The following is a 20,699-nucleotide window of genomic DNA, read 5'->3' as shown; positions in this document are numbered from 1 at the left end:
GTACCTAGGTTGATCTATATTTCAAAGGTAGACCATGCATCCACATAGGGGGTTAAACTGGGGTAGCCAGAGCCCTTTATCCCAGGATGATGATGATTGAGTATAACTTCCCATGTGAAGGAAATTTCCCCAAACAGTTCGTTCCTTGATGGGGAATAAACAAAAATCTAGTAGCAGTGTCTTTCCTTCTCTAGGGCTTCCAGGCCCAGCGTACGAAGCTAGCTCCTGCTTTCCTGACAGACAACAGCACTTTGCATTTCTATGGAGACTCTCAGCAGCTCCTGGGTTCTTTATCACCTCCTCAGCCCCTAGAAGCAGTATCCTAGACAATCAGCTGTTGGAGGGGAGCGGGATCCTGATCTGAATTAAATTAGCTGCTACTACTTAAGAAAGAGATGGAGGAGTCCTCATGGATAGTTCTCTGAAAATATCCAATGTGCAGCAGTAGTCAGGAACCATTAGGAAAGGGATAGAGAAAACATCATAATGCCACTATATAAATCCGTGGTGCACCCACATCTTGACTACTGTGTGCAGTGCTGGTCACCCCATTTCAAAAACCGTAAATTAGAATTGGGAAAAGTACAGAGAAGGCCAACAAAAATGATTAGGGGGGTGGAACAGCTTCTATGTGAGGAGAGATTTAAAAAACTTGGGAGTGTTCAACTTGGAAAAGGGAAGGCTAAGGGGGGATGTGATAAAGGGCTATAAAATCATGAACGGTGTGGAGAAAGTGAATAAGGAAGTGGTATTTACCCCTTCACATAACACAGAAAACAGGGATCAGCCGATAAAATTAACAGGCAGCAGGCTGCAGACAAACACAAAGAAGCACTTCTTCACACAATTCACACTTAACCTGTGGAACTCATTGCCACGGGATATTGTAAAGGCCAAAAGTATAACGGGGTTCAGAAAAGAATTAGCTAAGTGGATGCAGGACAGGTCCATCAATGGCTATTAGCCAAGAGGGTCAGGCTCACAATCCCATGATCTGGGTGTCCCTAAATCTCTGTTGGCCAGATGCTGGGACTGGACAACAGAGAATGGATCACTTGATCACGTCCTGTGCTGTTCAGTCCCTCTGAAGCATCCGGCTCTGGCCGCTGTGGATACTAGGTTAGATGGACCATTGGTCTGACCCAGTATGGCCGTTCTTATGTGCTTATGAATGACCCAGCCCGGTGAGGTGTAATGGGGACCACAATGGTACTTGTGCTCCATTCCAGGGGAATCTGCCTGGATCCTGGATACCTTTTAGGACATCAGTCCTAGATGGGGCCCTGCTGTGAGGAGTATAAAAGGGATTTTGTAGTGAGGAGGCTGGACACAGATAGCACCCCGGGGTTCTCTCTGGGTCTGTCTACTTGGCAGCTACTACAACCGCTCAGCAACGCCACTGCAAATGTGCCACCTAAGCACCGTGATGTAGACACTTCCTACATTGTTAGGTTGATTGAATTACAGAACTTAGGCCATGAAATTCTTTACAGTCCTGAGCAATGTCGCTAGCTGGGTTGATCAGGCCTCTGGCTTCTTACCTCTCAGCCTGGGCTCTTCTAGCATGCAGCTTCTGCTGGCCAAAATATGCCAGGGCCGCCTGGAAGGACCCCTGCCACCCAAGACCCCAAGCCCCCTGAATCCTCTGGGCAGCCCTGAAACATGCTTTTGCCAGTATAGGAATAATAAGGCAAAATAAAGCCATGCGCTGCTTTCCCGGTACAGGAATACCTATGCACTTATATGTGGAGGCAGCCTACAGTTGCGCTGCTAGAAGTCTGTAGTGCACTCTGGCCTAAGCTGCCCCTACCTAAGCACTCTGACACCAGTATAACCGTGTCTACACTGGGGCTTAAGAAATGTCATTAAAAGTCACCCCCCTCTCCAATGCTGCTGCACCAGCAAAGGTTTTTGGTCAGAGCTGGCCCTGGGCTGCTCCGTGGCACTGCATGGTCTCCCTAAGAGGTGGGCTTCGCCCGGTAGTGTGTAACTGCATGTGGCCCACGGAGCAGATGCCCCAGTGTTTTCAATCCGAACCGCTCTGGTACATGATGGAAGGTGCTCTCATCCCCCCGGCCCAGGATCGTTCCTGTGTCTCTGCAGCAGCAGGATAAAAGGCCTGATTGCTGTTCAAACACCGTGGCGGTGGTTAAAGCAGGGCCAGGCAGCGTCAGGGAGGCAAAGCGTGGCGCAGGGCTTTGCATTCCCGTCAGGTGGCTGCCGCATGCCAGCAGGTGCAGCGAGCAGCAACCTGCCAGAGTGATTAATAACACTGATCCTTTGCCCTTTGATCTGAAAGCGCTCCGCGGACACTTGTTAATTAAGCCTCAGGGAGGCAGAGCGGGGATTTGCTAGAGGAGGAAACTGAGGTGCAGCGCAAGGAAGTGACTGGCTTAAGATCACACAGCTAATATATGCAGCAGCCGGGAAGAGAACCCAGGAATCCTGATTCCCAGTGCCCATCTGTAATCCCAAAGATCACACAGCACCCAAAGCTGAGAATAGAAGCCAGGAGGCCTGACTCCCTTCCCCTGATCTGTTCACTGATATCAAACCTCCCAGAGCTGGGGAGGGAACCCAGGAGCCCTGCCTCCCAATGTCTCTGCTCACTGGGCCAGGAGGGGAAAGGCCAATTCCTCTGTCAAAGGGGAGTGTTCACGGTGGTTCTAGTGGAGTTCAGTGTTCCCCCAACCAGCCTCATGTTCAGATGCAAAAACCAGATCCAGGCAAAAACTTAGGCTGGGCAAAGCCAGGGGGAAAAGCAATGGGGTAGTATGGCTTAATGGCTATAGCACTAGACTGGGAGTCAGGATGGACCTAGGTTCTAGTCACAGCTCTGCTGTGTGACCTTGAGTAAGTCACTTCCCTGTGCCTCGGTTTCCACAGCTATACAATGGGGATAATATACTGATCTCCTTTGTGAAACAATTTAAAATCTGTTTATTCTACTCTGGATGATCAAAGCGCCAGCCCTGGATTTGGCCCAAGCAACAGTGTGGGTGACCAAGAGATGTCCCCTGCACCCCACCAGCTCCCAATACATGGATAGCAAAGGGGAGAGGGGCAATCCTGTCCCATACACCCCATTATATTTCAACCCCTCTCCCCACACACAGGCTCAGCTCTGGGGCCCTTTGTGGTCCCTTCCCCTGGCACTGGAAGGGGCTCAGCAATGGCATGGGCACCCAGACAGCACTCTTCCAATTGCACCTCCTCATGCTACAGATCAGCCAGCCCCTCCCCAACCTTATTGTTGATATTACTGAGACCGGGGACCCCTTGTGTCAGACGCTGCGCAGACACAGAGTGAGAGCCAGCCCTTGCCCCCAAAGAGTTCACAGTCTAGACAGAGGGTGGTGGGGGAAACTGAGGCACAGAGACTTGCCCAAGGTGAGTGGCAGAGCTGGGAATAGAATTCTAGTGTCAGGACTTCCCCGCCACTAGACTGCCCTGCCCTACCCGCCTGCTAGTGACCAGGCGGCGAAGTCCCAAGGTCGGTAACTGACCTAGCACTACCAGGGGCTTCATTTCCCCTTAGTGGGGAGTGAGGACTTTGGGATCTGGGAGCAGAGAAGAGCCCCTTGGTCCTGTCTAGTGCCCCCCTCCCAGCCAGGGCAGGGTGGGTCCCTACTAGGTCGCCATGACCTGAAGCACCTGGGATCCTGGCCCTTCCCCTGGGGGGACAATGAGCCAGCCAGATCCAGCTTCCTGCTGTGGAATGATGAGGCTCCCCGCCCTTCCCCCTGGGGGGGAACGACGTGCCTGTCACATTGAAATGGGGCTCCCAGCTTTTCCCCTAGGGAAGAGTCGTTCTCTAGCTGGATCAATCCCCCTGCCACAATGTTTCTCCACTTTTCCTAACTCCATCCCCTGTAACACATCCCTCTGTCCCTTGGCATTCATCCCCATCCCGCCGCCCACCCCACACATCCAGCCCCCCTCTCTCCCCTCATTGCACGTCCATCCCTTTGGCCCCAGGATCCAGGGCAGCGTGCAACATTTCTCCCCCCACCCCCATCAGCCTTCCTGCCCTCCTGCCCCTCCCCCACCCCCAGCCCAGCCCTTCCTCCCCATCCATTGGGTGAGAGAGAAAAAGGGGCCCAGCTCCTGGCTTCTTATCAGATCTGGAGCCTGCTGGTAACTTTACAAGAGGCTGGGACAGGCTCCTGGCCCTCTGAGGCCACCAGCTATCGGGCCTGTCATTTCCTGGAGAGAATCACATTACAACCCTAACTTAATCCCTTCCTAATAGCTTCTGTACACAACATGCCAACCCTGCCAGGAGCCCAGGGGTGAGGGCTTGGGGGAGGGGGTTACTTTGGGGAAGGGGTGGCTTGACCACCCCTCCTGCTCCCCTAAATCCTCAACCCTAGAGGAAAAACGCTGGGCATTCCGCTCCCCTGGGGATGCGAGTGGGATGGAGGGACGCAGACGAAGGGACAGATCCAGGGAGCCTGTCACCCCATTCCCCAGCGATCTGACAGCCCCACCTGCAGACCCAGCGCCGGGAGCCAGGAAGGACCCAGGCCTCGTGCATCCTGGGGTGTAGCACTCAGAGCTGCTGCGGCCCCAGGCTGTTTTACACGGTGCTGAGGCACCAACAGGCTCCTGTGAGTCAATCTCCTTCCCCCGGCACCAGCTCAGGCTTGCAATCGTCTCTCCGCCAAAGCCACATGGGCACCTGATGCATGGTGCACCCCTTCCCCCCCACCACACACACCCCGCTGCCATGGCCCCGCTGCCAGCCTGTTCCCATAATGCTGGGTCATTTCCTCTCAGCGCAGCAGGTGCCCCTCCACCACCCACCATGCAGCCAATCAGAGAGGGGCCGGGGCTGGCGTCACCCAGGGCAGGGTCCCTCGCTAGCCAATTGCATCCTGCCTGCCGCCGCATGCCCGCATCAGAGCGGGCACAAGCAGAAGGGTGTGGGCAGGAGAGCCAAGCCACCGGCAGGAAACGCTTCGCACAGAAGGGGCAGCTGCTGAGCTAATGGGCTGTGCTCTGCAGCCGGCGCAGGCCCCAGCTGGGCACGCTGGGCTGGAGGGGGCAGGACGACAGGTGCTGTGCCCAGCTCGGCCCTGCCATGTCTCTGCTCCCCCTTCTTCCCTTTGCTGCACCCCAGCTCAGCCCTGCAGCAACCCCTCCTCCCATGCTGCAACCCAGCTCAGCTGCCCGGCATCCCCTCTTCCTTCAGCCCTGCACTGCTTTTCCATCCCAGCACCACCCTGGGAGGAGCAGCCAGCGACACGCCCCATAGAATCAGGGCCTGCTCCGGGCACCAGCCCAGCAAGCAGGTGCGTGGGGCAGCCAATGGAGAGAGGAGGCACGTCCGGCTCTTCGTCGGCAAGTCCCTCGGTCCCTCTCGGAGCGAAGGACCAGCCGCCGAATTGCTGCCGAACTGAAGCGGCGGTGGTAGAGCTGATCGCGATCACGGCTTTTCCCCCCACCCCTCCTGCTTGGGGCGGCAAAAACCCTGGAGCCGGCCCTGCACAGAATCCTCCCCTTTACTGAGCAGCCCCTCTCCACCCCACCACCCCATGGCTTTTCCAGCCACTCCGCTTGCGCGGCACCTGCCCTGCATCACTGGCCAGAGGCTCATTGTCACACTCACTCCTTGCCCCAACGGGCATTAGCCCCAGCATCCTCATTCGGTTCTCAGTTATTAGGGGGAATCCTTCGGGCGCTGCCACAGAGGGTCGGATGGGAATTTGGGCTGCCCAACCTGTTCAGTCCTTGGCCTCTCTGCCCACCAGTGGGGCTGTTTAATGCTAGTCGCTATGGTGGTGTTAGTAGCCCGGGATGTGCGCTCAGATCTGGGCTGTGACTGCCCCTGCAAAGTTCCTCTTCCACAGGACACCAACCCACCTTGTGGCTTGCGCCTTTTGCTCACTTCTAGATTCCCACTAGCGATGCCAGCACAGGGCGGCTGCCTATCCCGCTCCTGGACTAGCTGGGGACATGACGGGCAGAAGGGCAGGGGTGGTCCATGCTCACAGGAGGCTGCAAAGCTCTGACTGGCATCTGCAGCCCAGTTCCCTCACGTCCTGGCACAACCATGCCTGCATCATTGGCAACCCACGGCCCCACTGAATCCTTTAATACAAGGTCCCTGGGCAGCCTCCTGAGGGAGCTGTCACGGGGTCAGCTCTCCGGCAGGCCCGGTTCTGATGGCCCAGCCCACTTGTCTTGCTGGGCCCAGCCAACGTTCCTACTCCCAGTTCTCCCGCTGCCTGACCTGGGGCAGGAAGTTTGGTGGTGGTTGAGTTTTTTTTTTTTAAAGCCTAAATTGCTGAAATTGAGGAAATTCCTGCCCTAGCTTCGCACAGCTTCAAACAGGCCATTTATAACCGGCCGTAAAATGTTTGCAGCTGGGTCGCTATATAAGCCATTTGTCTCAGTAACTGCATTCCTGACACTTTACAAAGGGAGTAATCCACACACGGCCCCCCTCTCCCCCCTGCACACTCAGACACACACCACAGCCAAACACCCACACATGCCCGCAGCCTCAAGCAAAGACACACAGCCCAGCCAGAGGCAGGGCTCACCCAGAATTGCACCCCCACCCCATGCCCGGGCACACCCATGCAAACCGACACAAACACTCACAAATAAATGCATGCTCCTCTGCAGTCTAGGAGACACACACTCACCCACACCCACAACCCTGAACAATAACTACAGCAGCTCTTCCTTGCCCAGGAGGTGCCACAGGCTACCAGGCTGGGAAGCTCAGTAGCCACTGCTTTTGCCAGCCCAGCCCCATATTGCCTCCTGCTCTCTTCAACAGCCGCTCCAGGGCCACCCTGGTGACCTCACTCACTGTGGTTTCCACAACATCTGAGTCAGTGGAACAGGGGGGTTGAGGAGAACGCCCCCACAAGTTGCCCTCAGGAAGACTGCTGCCAAGGCGGGGCGGGGTGGAGGCATGGGGGCTAGATGGCAGGAAATCAAAATAGGACTCTTCCCCCTAGGGTCTGAATAGGGGCCCTGGGGCCCGGTCGCTGATCTCAATGGGGCCACGCTGAAGTAAGACCGACACCCATGAGCCTTGTGTACCCTGCTGCCTGAGGGGTTGGGGTAGCCCCTGCTCCTCCAATGTGCATAGAGCAGGGGCCACCCCTCTACCTGGCCTGATTGCCCCTGCTATGCCCCTTGTGGGGTGATTGCAGCCAAGCAGAGTGGGAATTCTTGTCTGGCAGCGCCCCGAACCCCTCCTTCCCAGGTGGGGATGCCAGGTCCAGGGTGGGGACAACCCAGCTGGCCTGGCTCCATTGGGGGATTAGCAACTAGGTCCTGAGCCAGAGGAGTTGCCAGCCCAGAGATGAGGACAGACAGAGAGGTGTCCTCGCTCAGGAAGGGGAGGGGCGAGCAAAGAGAGGTTCGGTTCGGAGGGCCAGTCCAGCCCAACCTGCAGTCTGGGTGTTGCTTCTCCGAACTACCTGGGGGTCAGCTGAGGCTGGGTCAGCCTCAAGTGAAACCTGGGGCAAGGAGATGGGGGATTCTGACATTGGGTTGCCAGCCGGAGCACAGGGGCAGAGAGGTTGCTGGGGTAGAGGGAGGGGTGTTAATGCAAGGGTGGGGGTGCTCATTCCAGGCAAATGAGGTGAATGTTTTATGTGTCACATGCAGCCAGTGCCAAGGAGCGACTCATTACACCAAGGATGGGGAGACCTAGGTTCTGTTCCTAGCTCTGCCAGTGACCTGCTGTGTGACCCTGGGCAAGTCCCTTTGCCTCAGTTTCCCTTTGTCTATGCAGACTGTGAGCTCTTTCGGGCAGGGACTGGCTCTCCTGCAGCACCCGGCACAAAGGGGCCCTGTTTTCAGCCAAGGCGTCTAGCTGTTACTATTCTAAACAACCACAGGAACATGCATGTTCCGGGTCCGCCCTACCCCGATCCCCGATTCCCACCGTGGTGAAAGCAGATGGCAGAGGTAACAAGAAGAGAACTGGCTGTCCAGGTTGGGTGGGCACTGGGTGAGCACTCTGCCCTGGTTGTTCTCTGGGGCAGCCTGCATCAGGTCTGGACAGAACCATTCAGGCACATCTCCATGCAGCTGTCCTGCTGTTGCCTAGCACAGCACAGCTCCTGGGAGCAGGGATTGCTGGGTCATTTCCCACCCTCCTGCCACAGAGTGGGGAGGAGACCCCAAGCTGGCAGCAGGTGTGGTTTCCCATTCACCTGCAGCTAAAGGTTCCAGTTACAATTGAAGACCCCCAGTTCAGGCCTTATAGCCAATCGGCATAGCCCAAGCCTACACTACACCTGGGAGAGGTGGGGTCCTGCCCAAGCTAAAAACTCCAGGGGGATGGGTACCCTGTGGAAAACTGAGGCTGAAAAGAGGAGCAAGTCAGGCTAGGATCCGGGAGCAAATGAAGGAGAGAAAGGAAAAGCAGTCACCTTGCTCCCCCCACGCATGCACATGGGGGGCAATCCCCCCACAGTGTTTTGGGGTGTCTTTAGCACCTGACTCTGAATGCCAGACAGGTCCCGGCTTTGCAATGGATTTCTAGTCTACAAAAACCCACCTGGATGGGAACTTTTGGGGGGGTGGCGTGTTAGGGATCCGTCCAGGCCTCAACCTGCTTCCCAGACCCAGGGTGCTAAGGGAGGGTTCCGTGCCACGTTTTGGAGCAGGGAGTTAGCGAGACAGGAGCAGCCTTGGCAGGGAAAAGCTTGGCAGAGTGGAGTGGGGACAGCTCTGAAATGAAACCATTGGAAAGGGGGGTGGGGGGCTGAGATGGAGGAGAGAAAAGGTCAGATTTACTTGGGGGGATGCCCCACATCATCCCTATGCCCATCTCTGCCCCGCTCGGTGCCCAGGGCTTCGACGGGGCGTTCTCCCTGCCCTACAACCGGCTGCTGAAAACAGCCTGTTCCTCAACTTGTAAACAGAAGTGGTGGCTGCCAAAGGCGGAGAGATTTGGCCGCCACTCAAAGGGAGCCTGTAGGCTGAGAGAAGCCAGGGGGTCCTGGGGATGGAAGATTCCTTCCCCCCACCCCCATTTACTAGTTCCACCCCCCTTCCCTGCTCCTGGCTCTGCCAGTGTGTGTGTGTGGGGGGTGGGGGTTTACAGGTGGGGTACTAGATGCAATGCTGTGCCCGCTACACCTCCGGCCACAGGGCTCCTCTCCCAGCACTTCTCCAATCCCTCATCCTGTTTGCACGGCTCGGTGGATCGCCGCCAAATTTCCATATTTAAAAGAAAGAAACAAAAAAAATTCCCTGGCTCTGGCTAGTGAGGTTGGAAGAAATGACCCCTCCTGCCCTACTCGCCGCCCCCCTCCGCACCTTACTGAGCTCCCCACCCCCTGCTCGAGGTCCCCTGGGATTGGCTTCAAAGCGCATCCTCATCTGGTCCTCATTTTCCTGCCCTCTGGGGCTTTTCAGTAACGCGCTAAAGACAAAGGGGGACTGGAAAGGGGCACGTGCCCCCCAACCCCAGCCAAACAAGACGGAGGACCCCAGGGCCCCTGAAACTGAGGCACGTTGTTCCCCCTGCACTGCACCCCACCCCACGAGCAGGGTAAAGCGGAGAGAGGCCACGGATGGAGGATGAGGGTGGGGGGTGAACCCACGCCCCTCCCGCCCCTCTCCAAAAACACTTCTCACCAAACTTCCCTACCCGCCCCCCCGCGTAAAGTTCTAAAGCAGGAAACGAGCGAAGCGAAGAGCCGGGGCCAGACCGCGGGCGCGAAGTGGGGTTTCTGCTTCCCCCCACGCGCGTAACAACCCACGCACACGCGCATGTATAACTCCCCCTCCCGGGCAGAGGGTGGCACACGCCTCCCGCCACACTGGCGCAGCGAAGCGCTCAGCCACCGGGCGTGCGCTCCTCCCCACGTAAACACCCACCCACGGCCCAGCCCCACGCGTGGCAACCCATCCATCCCCGGCACCACGTCAGTGAAGCCGCGGCCCACCCCACCAACCCCTCCCTTCCCCACGGAGGAACCGGGGTCCACCTACATTGCAGGCTGGCCGGCTGGGGCCAGCCGAACGGATCCAGCGCCCCGAAACAGGGGCTGATGCTCGCCTTGCGCAGCATGCAGGAGCCTTGGTTGGTGACAGCGAAGAGCTGCCGCGGAGCCACAGCGAACGCCTCCATGCAGTCGTACATCGCGGCGGGGAGGGGAGCGATTTGGGGGCTGAGCGGGGGTGGGGGGAGGGAATCCCTGCTGCGCCCCCTCCCCCGCAAAACCACAGGGGGAGAGAGCCACACTTCGGCGGGAGGGCGGGTTTGGGGGGCCGCCGGGTCAACTGAGACCTCCCCAAAAACACGCCCGGCACTGGCTTGTGGTGCGGCGCTGGACGCGCCCTGGGTGAGTCCCAGCGGCTAGTGCTGGGTACCTATTGGAAAAGCAAACGCCTCGGAGATGGGGGTGGGGCTTGGGACAGAGTGGGCGGGGCTATAAAGTGGAGGGCACACCTACACCCACACACGGGCTTTCGGACACACACACGTGCACAAGCTGCACTCCCCACACACACCCACAAGTCTCTCTCTCTCACACACACACACATTCTTACTGCCACCCGGAAAAGGGCTCACACACGTAATGTCACAAATGCACACCACAGGGGGACACATACACACACACACAGTCACACATTCTTACTGCCACCCAGAAAAGGGCTCACACACGTAATGTCACAAATGCACACCACAGGGACACACATACACACACACACAGTCACACATTCTTACTGCCACCCAGAAAAGGGCTCAGACACATGTCACAAATGCACACCACAGGGACACACATACACACACACACAGTCACACATTCTTACTGCCACCCAGAAAAGGGCTCAGACACATGTCACAAATGCACACCATAGGGACACACATACACACACACACAGTCACACATTCTTACTGCCACCCAGAAAAGGCTCACACACATAATGTCACAAATGCACACCATAGGGACACACATACACACACAGTCTCTCACCTCCTTCCACCCTCACACAAGGTCTTAAACACACACATATAGTCAGTCGCACACAACAGCACACACAGTTACGCACTCAGTCTGACACACAAAGTGTTGCAGTGTCACATGCACACACAGTCTCATACACAGTGTCTGTCACACACACACAGTCTGTGTCATATGCACACACGCTCTTGCAGTCTCACATGCGCGGTGTCTCGGTGTCACGCACAGTTTCATGTTCTCACGCAGTGTCACACGCAAACAGTCTCACTGTCTCAGTGTCATGCAGGCTCACACAATGTCACGCTGTCTCACAGTCTCTCATACACACAGTCTCACTATCATGCACTCACAACAGTCTCACATGCGCACACCGTCTCTCTCACACTCACAGTCTCACACCAAGTCTCACAGGCTTTCACACACGTGCACAGTCTCATATACACCCAGACACCCATCCACACACAGCGTGTTTCTTTCCATACACACGCTCTCCACTGCTTGTGGGCAACAGGGGCTGTGGGTGGCAAAGCCTGGACACCAGGGATGCGTTTGCACATCTCCTTGTGCCAACCTGCCCGCCTCCACAAGCTGCCCGCACAACCCCATCTCGCCCCCACCCCCACCCCTGGGTAGGGCGCAGTGATACATTCCTGTGGCTTGAAAGTCTCCATTTCCTTTCAATCTCAGATGCATCTCAGTAAAAATAAGATCCGCCCTCACCCAGCCCCCCCCCCACTGCCTGGGCTGGCCCGGCCTCCCTCCTCCCCCCTCTGCTGCCTGGGCAGGCCTGGCCTTCCCCTTCCACAGCCTAAGCAAGGCCAAGCCGAGCCATCCTCCTCTTCCAGCCCCTCCCCTGCTTCCTGGGCTGGCCCAGCCTCTCCACACACTCCCCTGTGCTATATGCTGTGCAGGCTGGCTGGGCCCTGCCTCCACCCATGCCCCCAGCATCCTACTCCACTGCCTCCCCCCAACCTCCCATCTCCTCTGCCTGGGCAGACCCGCCTCCCTCCTCTGTTACCTGTGCTGGGCTGGCCTGGCCTGGCCTCTCCCCCGGCCCCCATTCAGCTCTAACCTGGCTCTTCCCAGCCTTCCCTATTCTACTACCTGGACCATCCCAGGTCCCCCCAGCCTTCTCCCTCCACTAGCTGGGCAGATCTCCTCCCAGGCTGCCTGGGCTGGTTTCCCCCTCAGTATCCCCCCCACTGGCTGGGCTGGCCTGCTCCCCCAGCCTCCTCTGCACTGGCTGGCTTGAACACCCCCTCCCCACCGGCTGGGCTGCCCTCCTCCCTCACTGGCTAGGGTGGCTTCCCCCCAGCCTCCTCCCCACTGGCTGGGCTGCCCCCCCAACCTCCTCCCCACTGGCTGGGCTCTCCTCCTCCCTCACTGGCTATGCCAGCTCCCCCTCCAACCTCCCCCCCCCCCGGCTAGGGCAGCTTCCCCCCAGCCTGTTCCCCACTGACTGGGCTGTCCTCCTCCCTCACTGGCTACCATGGCTCCCCCCAGCCTCCTCCCCACTGGTTGGGCTGCCCCCCCAGCTAGGGCGGCTTCCCCCCAAACCTCCTCCCCACTGGCTAGGCTTCCCCCCCAACGTCCTCACCACTGGCTGGGCTGAAGCCCCCACCTCCCCTCCCCTCCACTGGCTGGCCTGCCCTCCCCCCATCTCTCCTCACACTGGCTCACACTGGCCCCACTGGCTGGGCTGGCCCCTCCCCCAGTCTTCCCCCTTCGCTGGCTGGGTTGGCTTCCCCCCCCCCAGCTTCCCCCTTCGCTGGCTGGGCCAGCCTGGCTCCCGCTCACTCACTGGCTGGGCCAGCCTGCCCCCCCCCCCCCCCCCGCAGCTCCCCTCCCTTTCCTTCCAGCGCAGAGGCAGAGCAGCGAGCTCTGCTTGAACTCTCCGAGAACCCCCTTTGGGTACAGTAACCTTCAACTGACCCAGCTCCATGTCAACCCTTCCCTTCCCTGCCTGCAGCGCACGGCACAGATCCGATGAGGAGCCGCCAGGACACAGCGGGCTCCCGCCTGCTCCTGCCGAGCCCCCCCACCCTGCCCCCAGGCCTCTGCCACCGTTACCCCCTGACCCAGGACAAGCGCGACCTTCCCACCCCACACGCCCCTGCCCCAGCCACATCTCCCATCTGGAGGGACCTGTTCGGGATGCGGGACTCAGGGGTGTCTGGAGCTGGGGGTTAGCTCCAGTTTCGGAGCTTGAGGCCCCGGGTCCCTGGGGGTAGGCGCTATGTTGGCGGAGCTGATTTGAAACACAGTTTTCAGCCAAGACCTAGTCAGGGCGCTGGGGGTTTCAACATGAAATGGCTGGGCCCCAATACCCCTGCTGCCCCCTGCAAAGAGGGGAAAGGGGGATTCACAGCAGTTGTGGGGGCTGCGGCCCCGAGCCTCTGGAGGGGCAGCCACGTGGCTCCACAGCCAGCTTCAGCAATTTATAGTTGCCTGGAAATAAACCGTCAGCAAGAGTGAGAGACGGACCCGCCCTGGGAGCTGGCCACTGAGCCAGAAGCAGGGGCCAGAGCCCAGTGCCTCCTGCCAGGGGGTGACCATGTGTGTGTGCGGGGGGCCAAGGGAGGCAGATCTGCTCTACACATCCTGTGGACCTCCTAGAGCAGAAACTGCCGGGAGATTTGGGATCAAGCATCCCCGCTCCATGGGGGCATTAGTACTCTCTGCCCCTCCAAAACTGCCCCTCATCAGAGCATCAACTCCCCTCCCCCCTGATCTCCTGGGTGGAACGTCCTGTACTCCCCACATCAGATCACCCATGGCAGAGCACCCACAACTCCAGTTGGCAGCAGGGCAAGTCTGAATGGAGGGGCAGTATTCCCCTCCACCCCCGCCCCCAGCTTTAAATTCTCAATGCACCCTAAACTGGCAAATGATGTATAAAGTGACGCACGCATTGCAGCTAGAGAGAGGTGGGGGGGAGGCTATAGGTACACACACACTGACTCGTGCCACGACGGACCCTTGGGTGGGGCATGCCACGTCGGGACTGACATGCTGCAGGGCCCAAAAGGGGTTTTCTTTCCTTCTTCCCTTTCGCATGCGTTTGCTGAAATCCAAAAGGTCCCAATTAGCCTGACCCGCCTGCCCGGTAATTAAAACCAGAAGCCGCTCAGCACAAACCCTGGCTCTGTGGAAGGTCTGAGGAGGAGCGGGCTCCCGCTCCCCTCCCAGACTCACACACACTCGATTAAGCCTCGCAGACATTCCCTCACTCCCTGGGCGCAGAACTCACCCGCTCGAACTCTCGAAGCAGCCCCACATCAAGGGGTCCTGTGCCAGCTAACATTGAGGGGGTGGGTTGGACGGAGCCCTCAGACTGAGATGGGCCCCTCCCAGCTCACCCCAGTGGGGGCTGATGGGAATGGAACGGAGCGAATAATTTGCACGGAATCTAGCAAATTTTGCCCCATGGCTGTATGGGCCGGTGGGTTTCTGTCATTCACATTGCTTACTTGTGAGTGTCATGGGGTGCACTGGGACGTGCAATTGCACGAGTCACTGTTATTCCAGAGGCTCCAGCATCAGCAGGAAGGGGTGAGCGGGAAGCATTTTGGTTTAATCATCCTAACTTATGCTTAGGGAGATTTTTTGCTCCATTATTCACTATATTCACACTTGTGTCAGTGTAGCATCACATGGAGCATGTGCCAGTGCAGCACATGCATGTTGGTGTGGTGCGTGTGTCTGCATGTTCATGTTGGTGCATGTGTTCTTGAGTCAACATGGTGCCCAGGTGAGCAGGCTTGTATCACTGCACACATGTTTGCATGTGGCTTCATCACATATGTGCTTTTGTCAATGCAATGCATGTGTGTGTCATGTCAGTATGGCACATGGAGACACGTCTGTGCATGTGTATGATGTATGCAGACATGTACGATGTCTGCATGTCTTTGTGTCCATCTGTCCATGCTTGTGTGGGTGTGATAGGATCGTGTCTGTGTGTGTATGTTCGGTACAGTGTGGCACGCGTGTCCTACTGCTGTGTACTTCTGTCAGTGTCCACGTGGGTGTGCTGCTGTCACCATTGCTCTCCTGCGTGCTCCCATCTGTTCAACACATGTGTCATTGCCTTCATGCTTACATCACCATGGTACGTGCTTGCCTTGGGCAGGCATGCATAGGCGTGTGTGACGTGTGGGCCCAAGTGTTGTGCATGTGTTTGGGCTGCAGAAACACTTCTGTTCCTCTCAGCCTAGTGTGTGTATGAGGGGCTAGGCGCCATGTCCGCATGCAGGCCCACGTGTGTGTGTGTCAAGCCAGCACGTGTGGCGTGTGCAAGTGCATGTGATATCTGTGGCATGTGCTTGCGTGCAATATCTGTGCACACCCTTGTGGTGCGTGTGTGTGTTGTGTGCAGCCGTGTGTGTGATGTCTGTTTTGGGGGGGAGGGGTCGAACTTGTGTTTCTGGGGCAGAAACGACTCTAGGTCCTGCTTCCATTCAGGCCCCTACAGTTTCATGGCTCAATTATGGAGCCCCCAGGCCTGCTCACACCCCAACCTGACAGCCCCTGCATAAGGTCAGGTGACATCTCTCGACTCATCCCCCTCCCCACCCCAGACTGCCCAGCCTCATCCCCATCCCCCTCTGCTAGTCACTCCCCACCCAACCGCTGCCAATGAACTGGGACCCCCCAATTCGTGTGCTTCTTCACTGCTCCATGCAGAGGCCCCGACAGGAAGGGCCAGGGCTGCCTAGTAACAACCCTAGTGACTCTGAAAGATGGAGGCAAGCTGGGCTGGTGGGAGGGCAGAGGCCTACAAGAAGCCTTCCCCCTTTTCCACCCCTGCCCCCCAGAGCACAGGGACCAGAACTCCCTCCTCTCAACTGTGGCAATTAAAACTATTAGCTTCTAATGTTTCACGAGAACCAGATGTGCCTGGGCTAGCCTTTGTGGGAGTGGGGCATGCATCAGGCTAGCGAGATGCCAACACTAGGGACCCCTGCAGCCTTCTGCCAACAGGCCAGGAGCTCCCCCGAGAGCTGCCACTCAGCAGCACAAAGGGATGCAGTCTGGCCTGTGGCCAGGTGCCCCAGAGAGACTGACTACAAGTCCCAACTTACAATGCCCTCATCCTAGGCAGGCCACTGGGACTGGTGCATGCTGGGAGCTGTAGTCTCCCTGGGCCGCTCCCATCAAAGAGGGCAGCTGTGGGCTATAGTGTAGGACTCCTGTGGCACCGCCCCAGTGGGTTAAATGGGGCTGATTACATCAGCAGGCAGCACCCTTGGAGTTATGGTGTCACCTGCTCCCCCTGTCACCCCCACCTGAAGGAGCCACTGTCACTCACTTCCCCGGCACCCGCACTGAGGGGGCAACATTTTCTGGGTCACAATGTCACCTGTGTCACTCACATTGGGGGGACACGTTCTGGGGCACAGTGTCACCTACTCCTAGTCAGCCGGTGGGGTGGGGTGGGGTGGCAGCCTGGCTTTACCATGGACCTGGGGGTACAGCATCACCTTCCACCTCAACCCCCATGAGCTGGCTGAGGGGTCACAGGGAGGGAACAAGATGCCACCGGGAGGGTACAGGCCCTGGCTCCTCGCCCGCCTACCCAGTCACTGGGGCTTCGTGTCTGAATAAAGCCCTGTTTCTTTTGCAGAGACACTCACACTTTCCTTCTTCTTTCCTTGAGGTCTCCCCTTTGCCCCCCCGCCTCCCCTCCCGGTTAAGCTGACCCATGCCAGAAATGAATCCCTCATCTTGCCGGTGGCTGGCCCCCATGTGCCCAGCTGCCCCAGGGCTAAACCTCTGCTGCCCTCCCCCCACCTACCATATCCCTCCCTCTGCCTCCGGGGAAACTTTTCTCTTATGTCTGAAACCTCCACAGCCTGCCAGCTCCAGGAGAGATTGATCCCCAGGGGGAGGGAAAGGAGCAAGCTCCAGCGGCACTGAGATGCGGAGGGTGGGCAACAGAAAGGACACCCCCCCCAAAATGACCTGTGTTTAATGATATTATAGACACCCCGCCCACCTCTACTTGCAAAGCATGGCCGTGAACCTTTGTTCCATTAGCAATAGCACTTCTGCTGGGAGCTCCCCCCACAGCCAGCCCTCCTGTCCTGCTCCTCGCAGCGCCCCCTGCTGGGAGAAGCTGGGCTGGGGTAGCCTTGAGCTTCCCCCACAGCCAGCGTTTCTGCCCTGCTCCCCACAGCGCCCCCTGCTGGGAGAGGCTGGGCTGCAGTAGCCGGGAGCTTCCCCCACAGCCAGCGTTTCTGCCCCGCTCCCCACAGCGCCCCCTGTTGGGAGAGGCTGGGCTGCAGTAGCCGGGAGCTCCCGCCACGGCCAGCCCTCCTGCCCCGCTCCCCACAGCGCCCCCTGCTGGGAGAGGCTGGGCTGCAGTAGCCGGGAGCTCCCGCCACGGCTAGCCCTCCTGCTCCGCTCCCCACAGCGCCCCCTGCTGGGAGAGGCTGGGCTGCAGTAGCCAGGAGCTCCCGCCACGGCTAGCCCTCCTGCTCCGCTCCCCACAGCGCCCCCTGCTGGGAGAGGCTGGGCTGCAGTAGCCAGGAGCTCCCCACATGGGCAGCCCTCCTGCCCTCTTCCCGGGCATTGATGCATGTTTCTGAGAAGCAGAGTCACTCTGGCAGCCTTGTGCAACAGTGTGACTGAAATGACATCATCTCTGCCCAGAGCCCAATCAGGCGCCAGGCCAGACCTGCCAGGCCTGTTCCTGGGGCTCCGTGCATCCTACTATCTGCCACCCAGCCCCGCTGCACAGCTCCAGGTGACACCCCACCTTGGCCGGCTGCAGTGGTTCCAGGAAGCAGCGTATGCTGCAACCGTCTGGGTTCCTAGCAGAGGGTGAGGCTGGCATTTCCACTTCCTGTTGTGGCGCTCTGACTACTTCCTGCACTGGCCACAGGGCCCGGTGCCAGGCCCTTCCACCGTCCAGCCCTGCGTGCCATGCCCCACCAGGGAACCAGCTGCTGGCAGTGACGCACTCATTGTCTGGGAAAAGGAACACAACACACTGTCAGCAAACTGGGAACACAGCTGGGTTGTCCCTGGCCTCCCTCCATCTCCTCCCCTTCCCCATCAGGATGGACAGATGAAGGATGCACCATGCTCACGTTTATTCACAGCGGCACATGCACGGCACTGGTGTCACTCCCGCACACTCTCAGATGCAACTCACACTCAGCACTACTGCGCCCTTCCCACACACTGGCTCATCGGTCACTCGATCCCTATCGCAAATGCTCACAGTCACAGCCGCACACCAACAGGCAGCCAGTCACACATCAGTCTCTCTCATTCGTGCCCTGACTCATTCACAGTCGCGCCACCACTAGTGTTAGAGACCTTCCAGTGGGTTCCTCAGGGACCCTCAAAACCAAAGCGAAGAATTTCCCTCTCCATTAGCCACCCCCAGGCATCTTGGGCAGATCCCTTCCCCCATCTCTCTCTCTCTCTTTCACACACACACACACACACACACTCTCTCTCTCTCTCTCTCTCACACACACACACACACACTCATCCCCAGGCTTTAGCCAGTCACTTTCCCAGCTCAGAATCCCAGCACAGCTGCCTGCAGCCCACAGAGGGGTCTTTCACACCAGGCCCAAGCAATTCTGCACAGGCAATGCAAACCCCATAGGGGCACTACCACCCTAGGGCCCTGAGACCGCTTGACCCACTCAGCTCACATGGGGGAAACTGAAGCACGAGATGGGACTGGTGGCAGGCCACAGAGTGAGTCAGCCCTCGAGATTAGAACCTGGGGCTTCCCAGTCTGCTAGGCCGCACTACCCAAGTGCAGGGGCTGCCTATCTTTGGCTAAGATACCCCATCCCCACTGTTAAACAGCTGCCAAGCTCCACCTCAGAGGTGGCTGCATTTCGGTGGTGCTCAACGTCTGGGTTCACAAAGACACAGGCTGTAGATCCGTCTCCGCCCGCTCCTTCACGTTGTGAAACGGTCCCTGACTAGGGGTCAGGAAGACATCACCCCTGCTATAGTGTGAGAGTGGAGGAGATGGGGTACTGGGCACACAGGCCATTGATTCTCTTTGGGAGGGGGCACCTGGCTGGATGAGGCCATGGGTCTGATCTGGGGGCTGTTTGGCTCTCTCTCGTGCATGCCCCAGTGAGGGGATCTCATTGTGGCAGTGAAGGAAAGGCTCGCCCTGGGGCCAGGCCCTCTCTGGAGCCAGCAACAGCCCCAAGGCTCCTTCCCACATTCCAGCCCCACGGATGCCATAAACACTGCAACATTCATGATCCATATGGTGAGAACAGAGGGGGAGGGGCAGCACCAGCACCATGGGTGGGGCCGGGCAGCCCCGAGGCGGATGAGGGGGGAAGCTAGTAATAATCATGTCTCAAATTCTTGAGGCCCCCACCCCGCTCCGTGCAGCACAGCGCCCCCTACTGACCCTCCACCCAAATCCCTGCAGCACAGCACCCCCTAGTGACTCTCCACACAGCTCCCTGCAGCACAGCGCCCCCTACTGACCCTCCATCCAAATCCCTGCAGCACAGCGCCCCCTACTGACCCTCCACCCCGCTCCCTGCAGCACAGCCCCCTACTAAACCCCCATCCCACAGCACAGCGGCTCTGCCCCACTCCCTGCAGCACAGTGCCCCCTACTGACCTTCTACCCAACTCCCAGCAGCACAGTGCCCCCTACTGACCCTCCACCCAACTCCCTGCACCACAGCGCCCCCTACTGACCCTCCACCCATCTCCCTGCAGCACAGTGCCCCCTAGTAACCCTCCACCCAGCTCCCTGCAGCACAGTGCCCCCTAGTGACCCTCCACCCAGCTCCCTGCAGCACAGCACCCCCTAGTGACTCTCCACCCAACTCCCTGCAGCACAGCACCCCCTAGTGACCCTCCACCCATCTCCCTGCAGCACAGCGCCCCCTAGTGACCCTCCACCCAACTCCCAGCAGCACAGTGCTCCCTAGTAACCCTCCACCCAGCTCCCTGCAGCACAGCACCCCCTAGTGACCCTCCACCCAACTCCCTGCAGCACAGCGCCCCCTAGTGACCCTCCACCCAGCTCCCTGCAGCACAGCACCCCCTAGTGACCCTCCACCCAACTCCCTGCAGCACAGCGCCCCCTACTGACCCTCCACCCAACTCCCTGCAGCACAGCGCCCCTTACTGGCCCTCCACCCCGCTCCCTGCTGCATAGCCTCTTACTAAGCCCCCATCCCACAGCACAGCGGCTCTGCCCCACTCCCTGCAGCACAGTGCCCCCTACTGACCTTCTACCCTATTCCCAGCAGCACAGTGCCCCCTACTGACCCTCCACCCAACTCCCTGCAGCACAGCGCCCCCTAATGACCCTCCACCCATCTCCCTGCAGCACAGCGCCCCCTAGTGACCCTCCACCCAGCTCCCTGCAGCACAGCACCCCCTAGTGACCCTCCACCCAGCTCCCTGCCGCACAGCACCCCCTAATGACCCTCCACCCAGCTCCCTGCAGCACAGCACCCCCTAGTGACCCTCCACCCAGCTCCCTGCCGCACAGCACCCCCTAATGACCCTCCACCCATCTCCCTGCAGCACAGCACCCCCTAGTGACCCTCCACCCATCTCCCTGCAGCAGTCCCGCTCTGGACTTCAATCAGGGACCCTGCAATGGGGGATGGGGAGGGGACATCAGCTGAGCGGTGCTAGGGGAGAAGGTGGCTGGGGGAAGCAGTGGGAGAGAGTCGGTTATTTGTGGATGGGGGGGCAGGGGATCTGGGGGTTTCAGAGCTGTAGGGGGTTGGA

General features: G+C 58.8%; 1 protein-coding gene across 3 annotated transcripts in view; it reads right to left on the bottom strand.

Moving 5' to 3' along the window:
- The window catches only part of RARG (retinoic acid receptor gamma), a 64,448-nt gene that overhangs the window by 20,294 nt on the left and 23,455 nt on the right, over nucleotides 1-20,699 (bottom strand). Inside the window, exon 1 of one of the 3 annotated variants that reach the window (XM_030554501.1) lies at nucleotides 9,973-10,328. The exons of the other annotated variants lie outside the window; for them this stretch is intronic. Coding sequence (XP_030410361.1) covers nucleotides 9,973-10,123 — 151 coding nt within the window. The 5' untranslated portion in view covers nucleotides 10,124-10,328. Of the gene's footprint in view, nucleotides 1-9,972; nucleotides 10,329-20,699 lie in introns of those variants that run through there. 3 annotated transcript variants of the gene reach the window in all.

Source organism: Gopherus evgoodei, chromosome 3, assembly GCF_007399415.2.
Source record: "Gopherus evgoodei ecotype Sinaloan lineage chromosome 3, rGopEvg1_v1.p, whole genome shotgun sequence".
Lineage (NCBI taxonomy): Eukaryota > Metazoa > Chordata > Testudines > Testudinidae > Gopherus > Gopherus evgoodei.
Note: the sequence above shows the minus strand (reverse complement) of the source record. Positions and strands in the feature narration are given on the sequence as shown.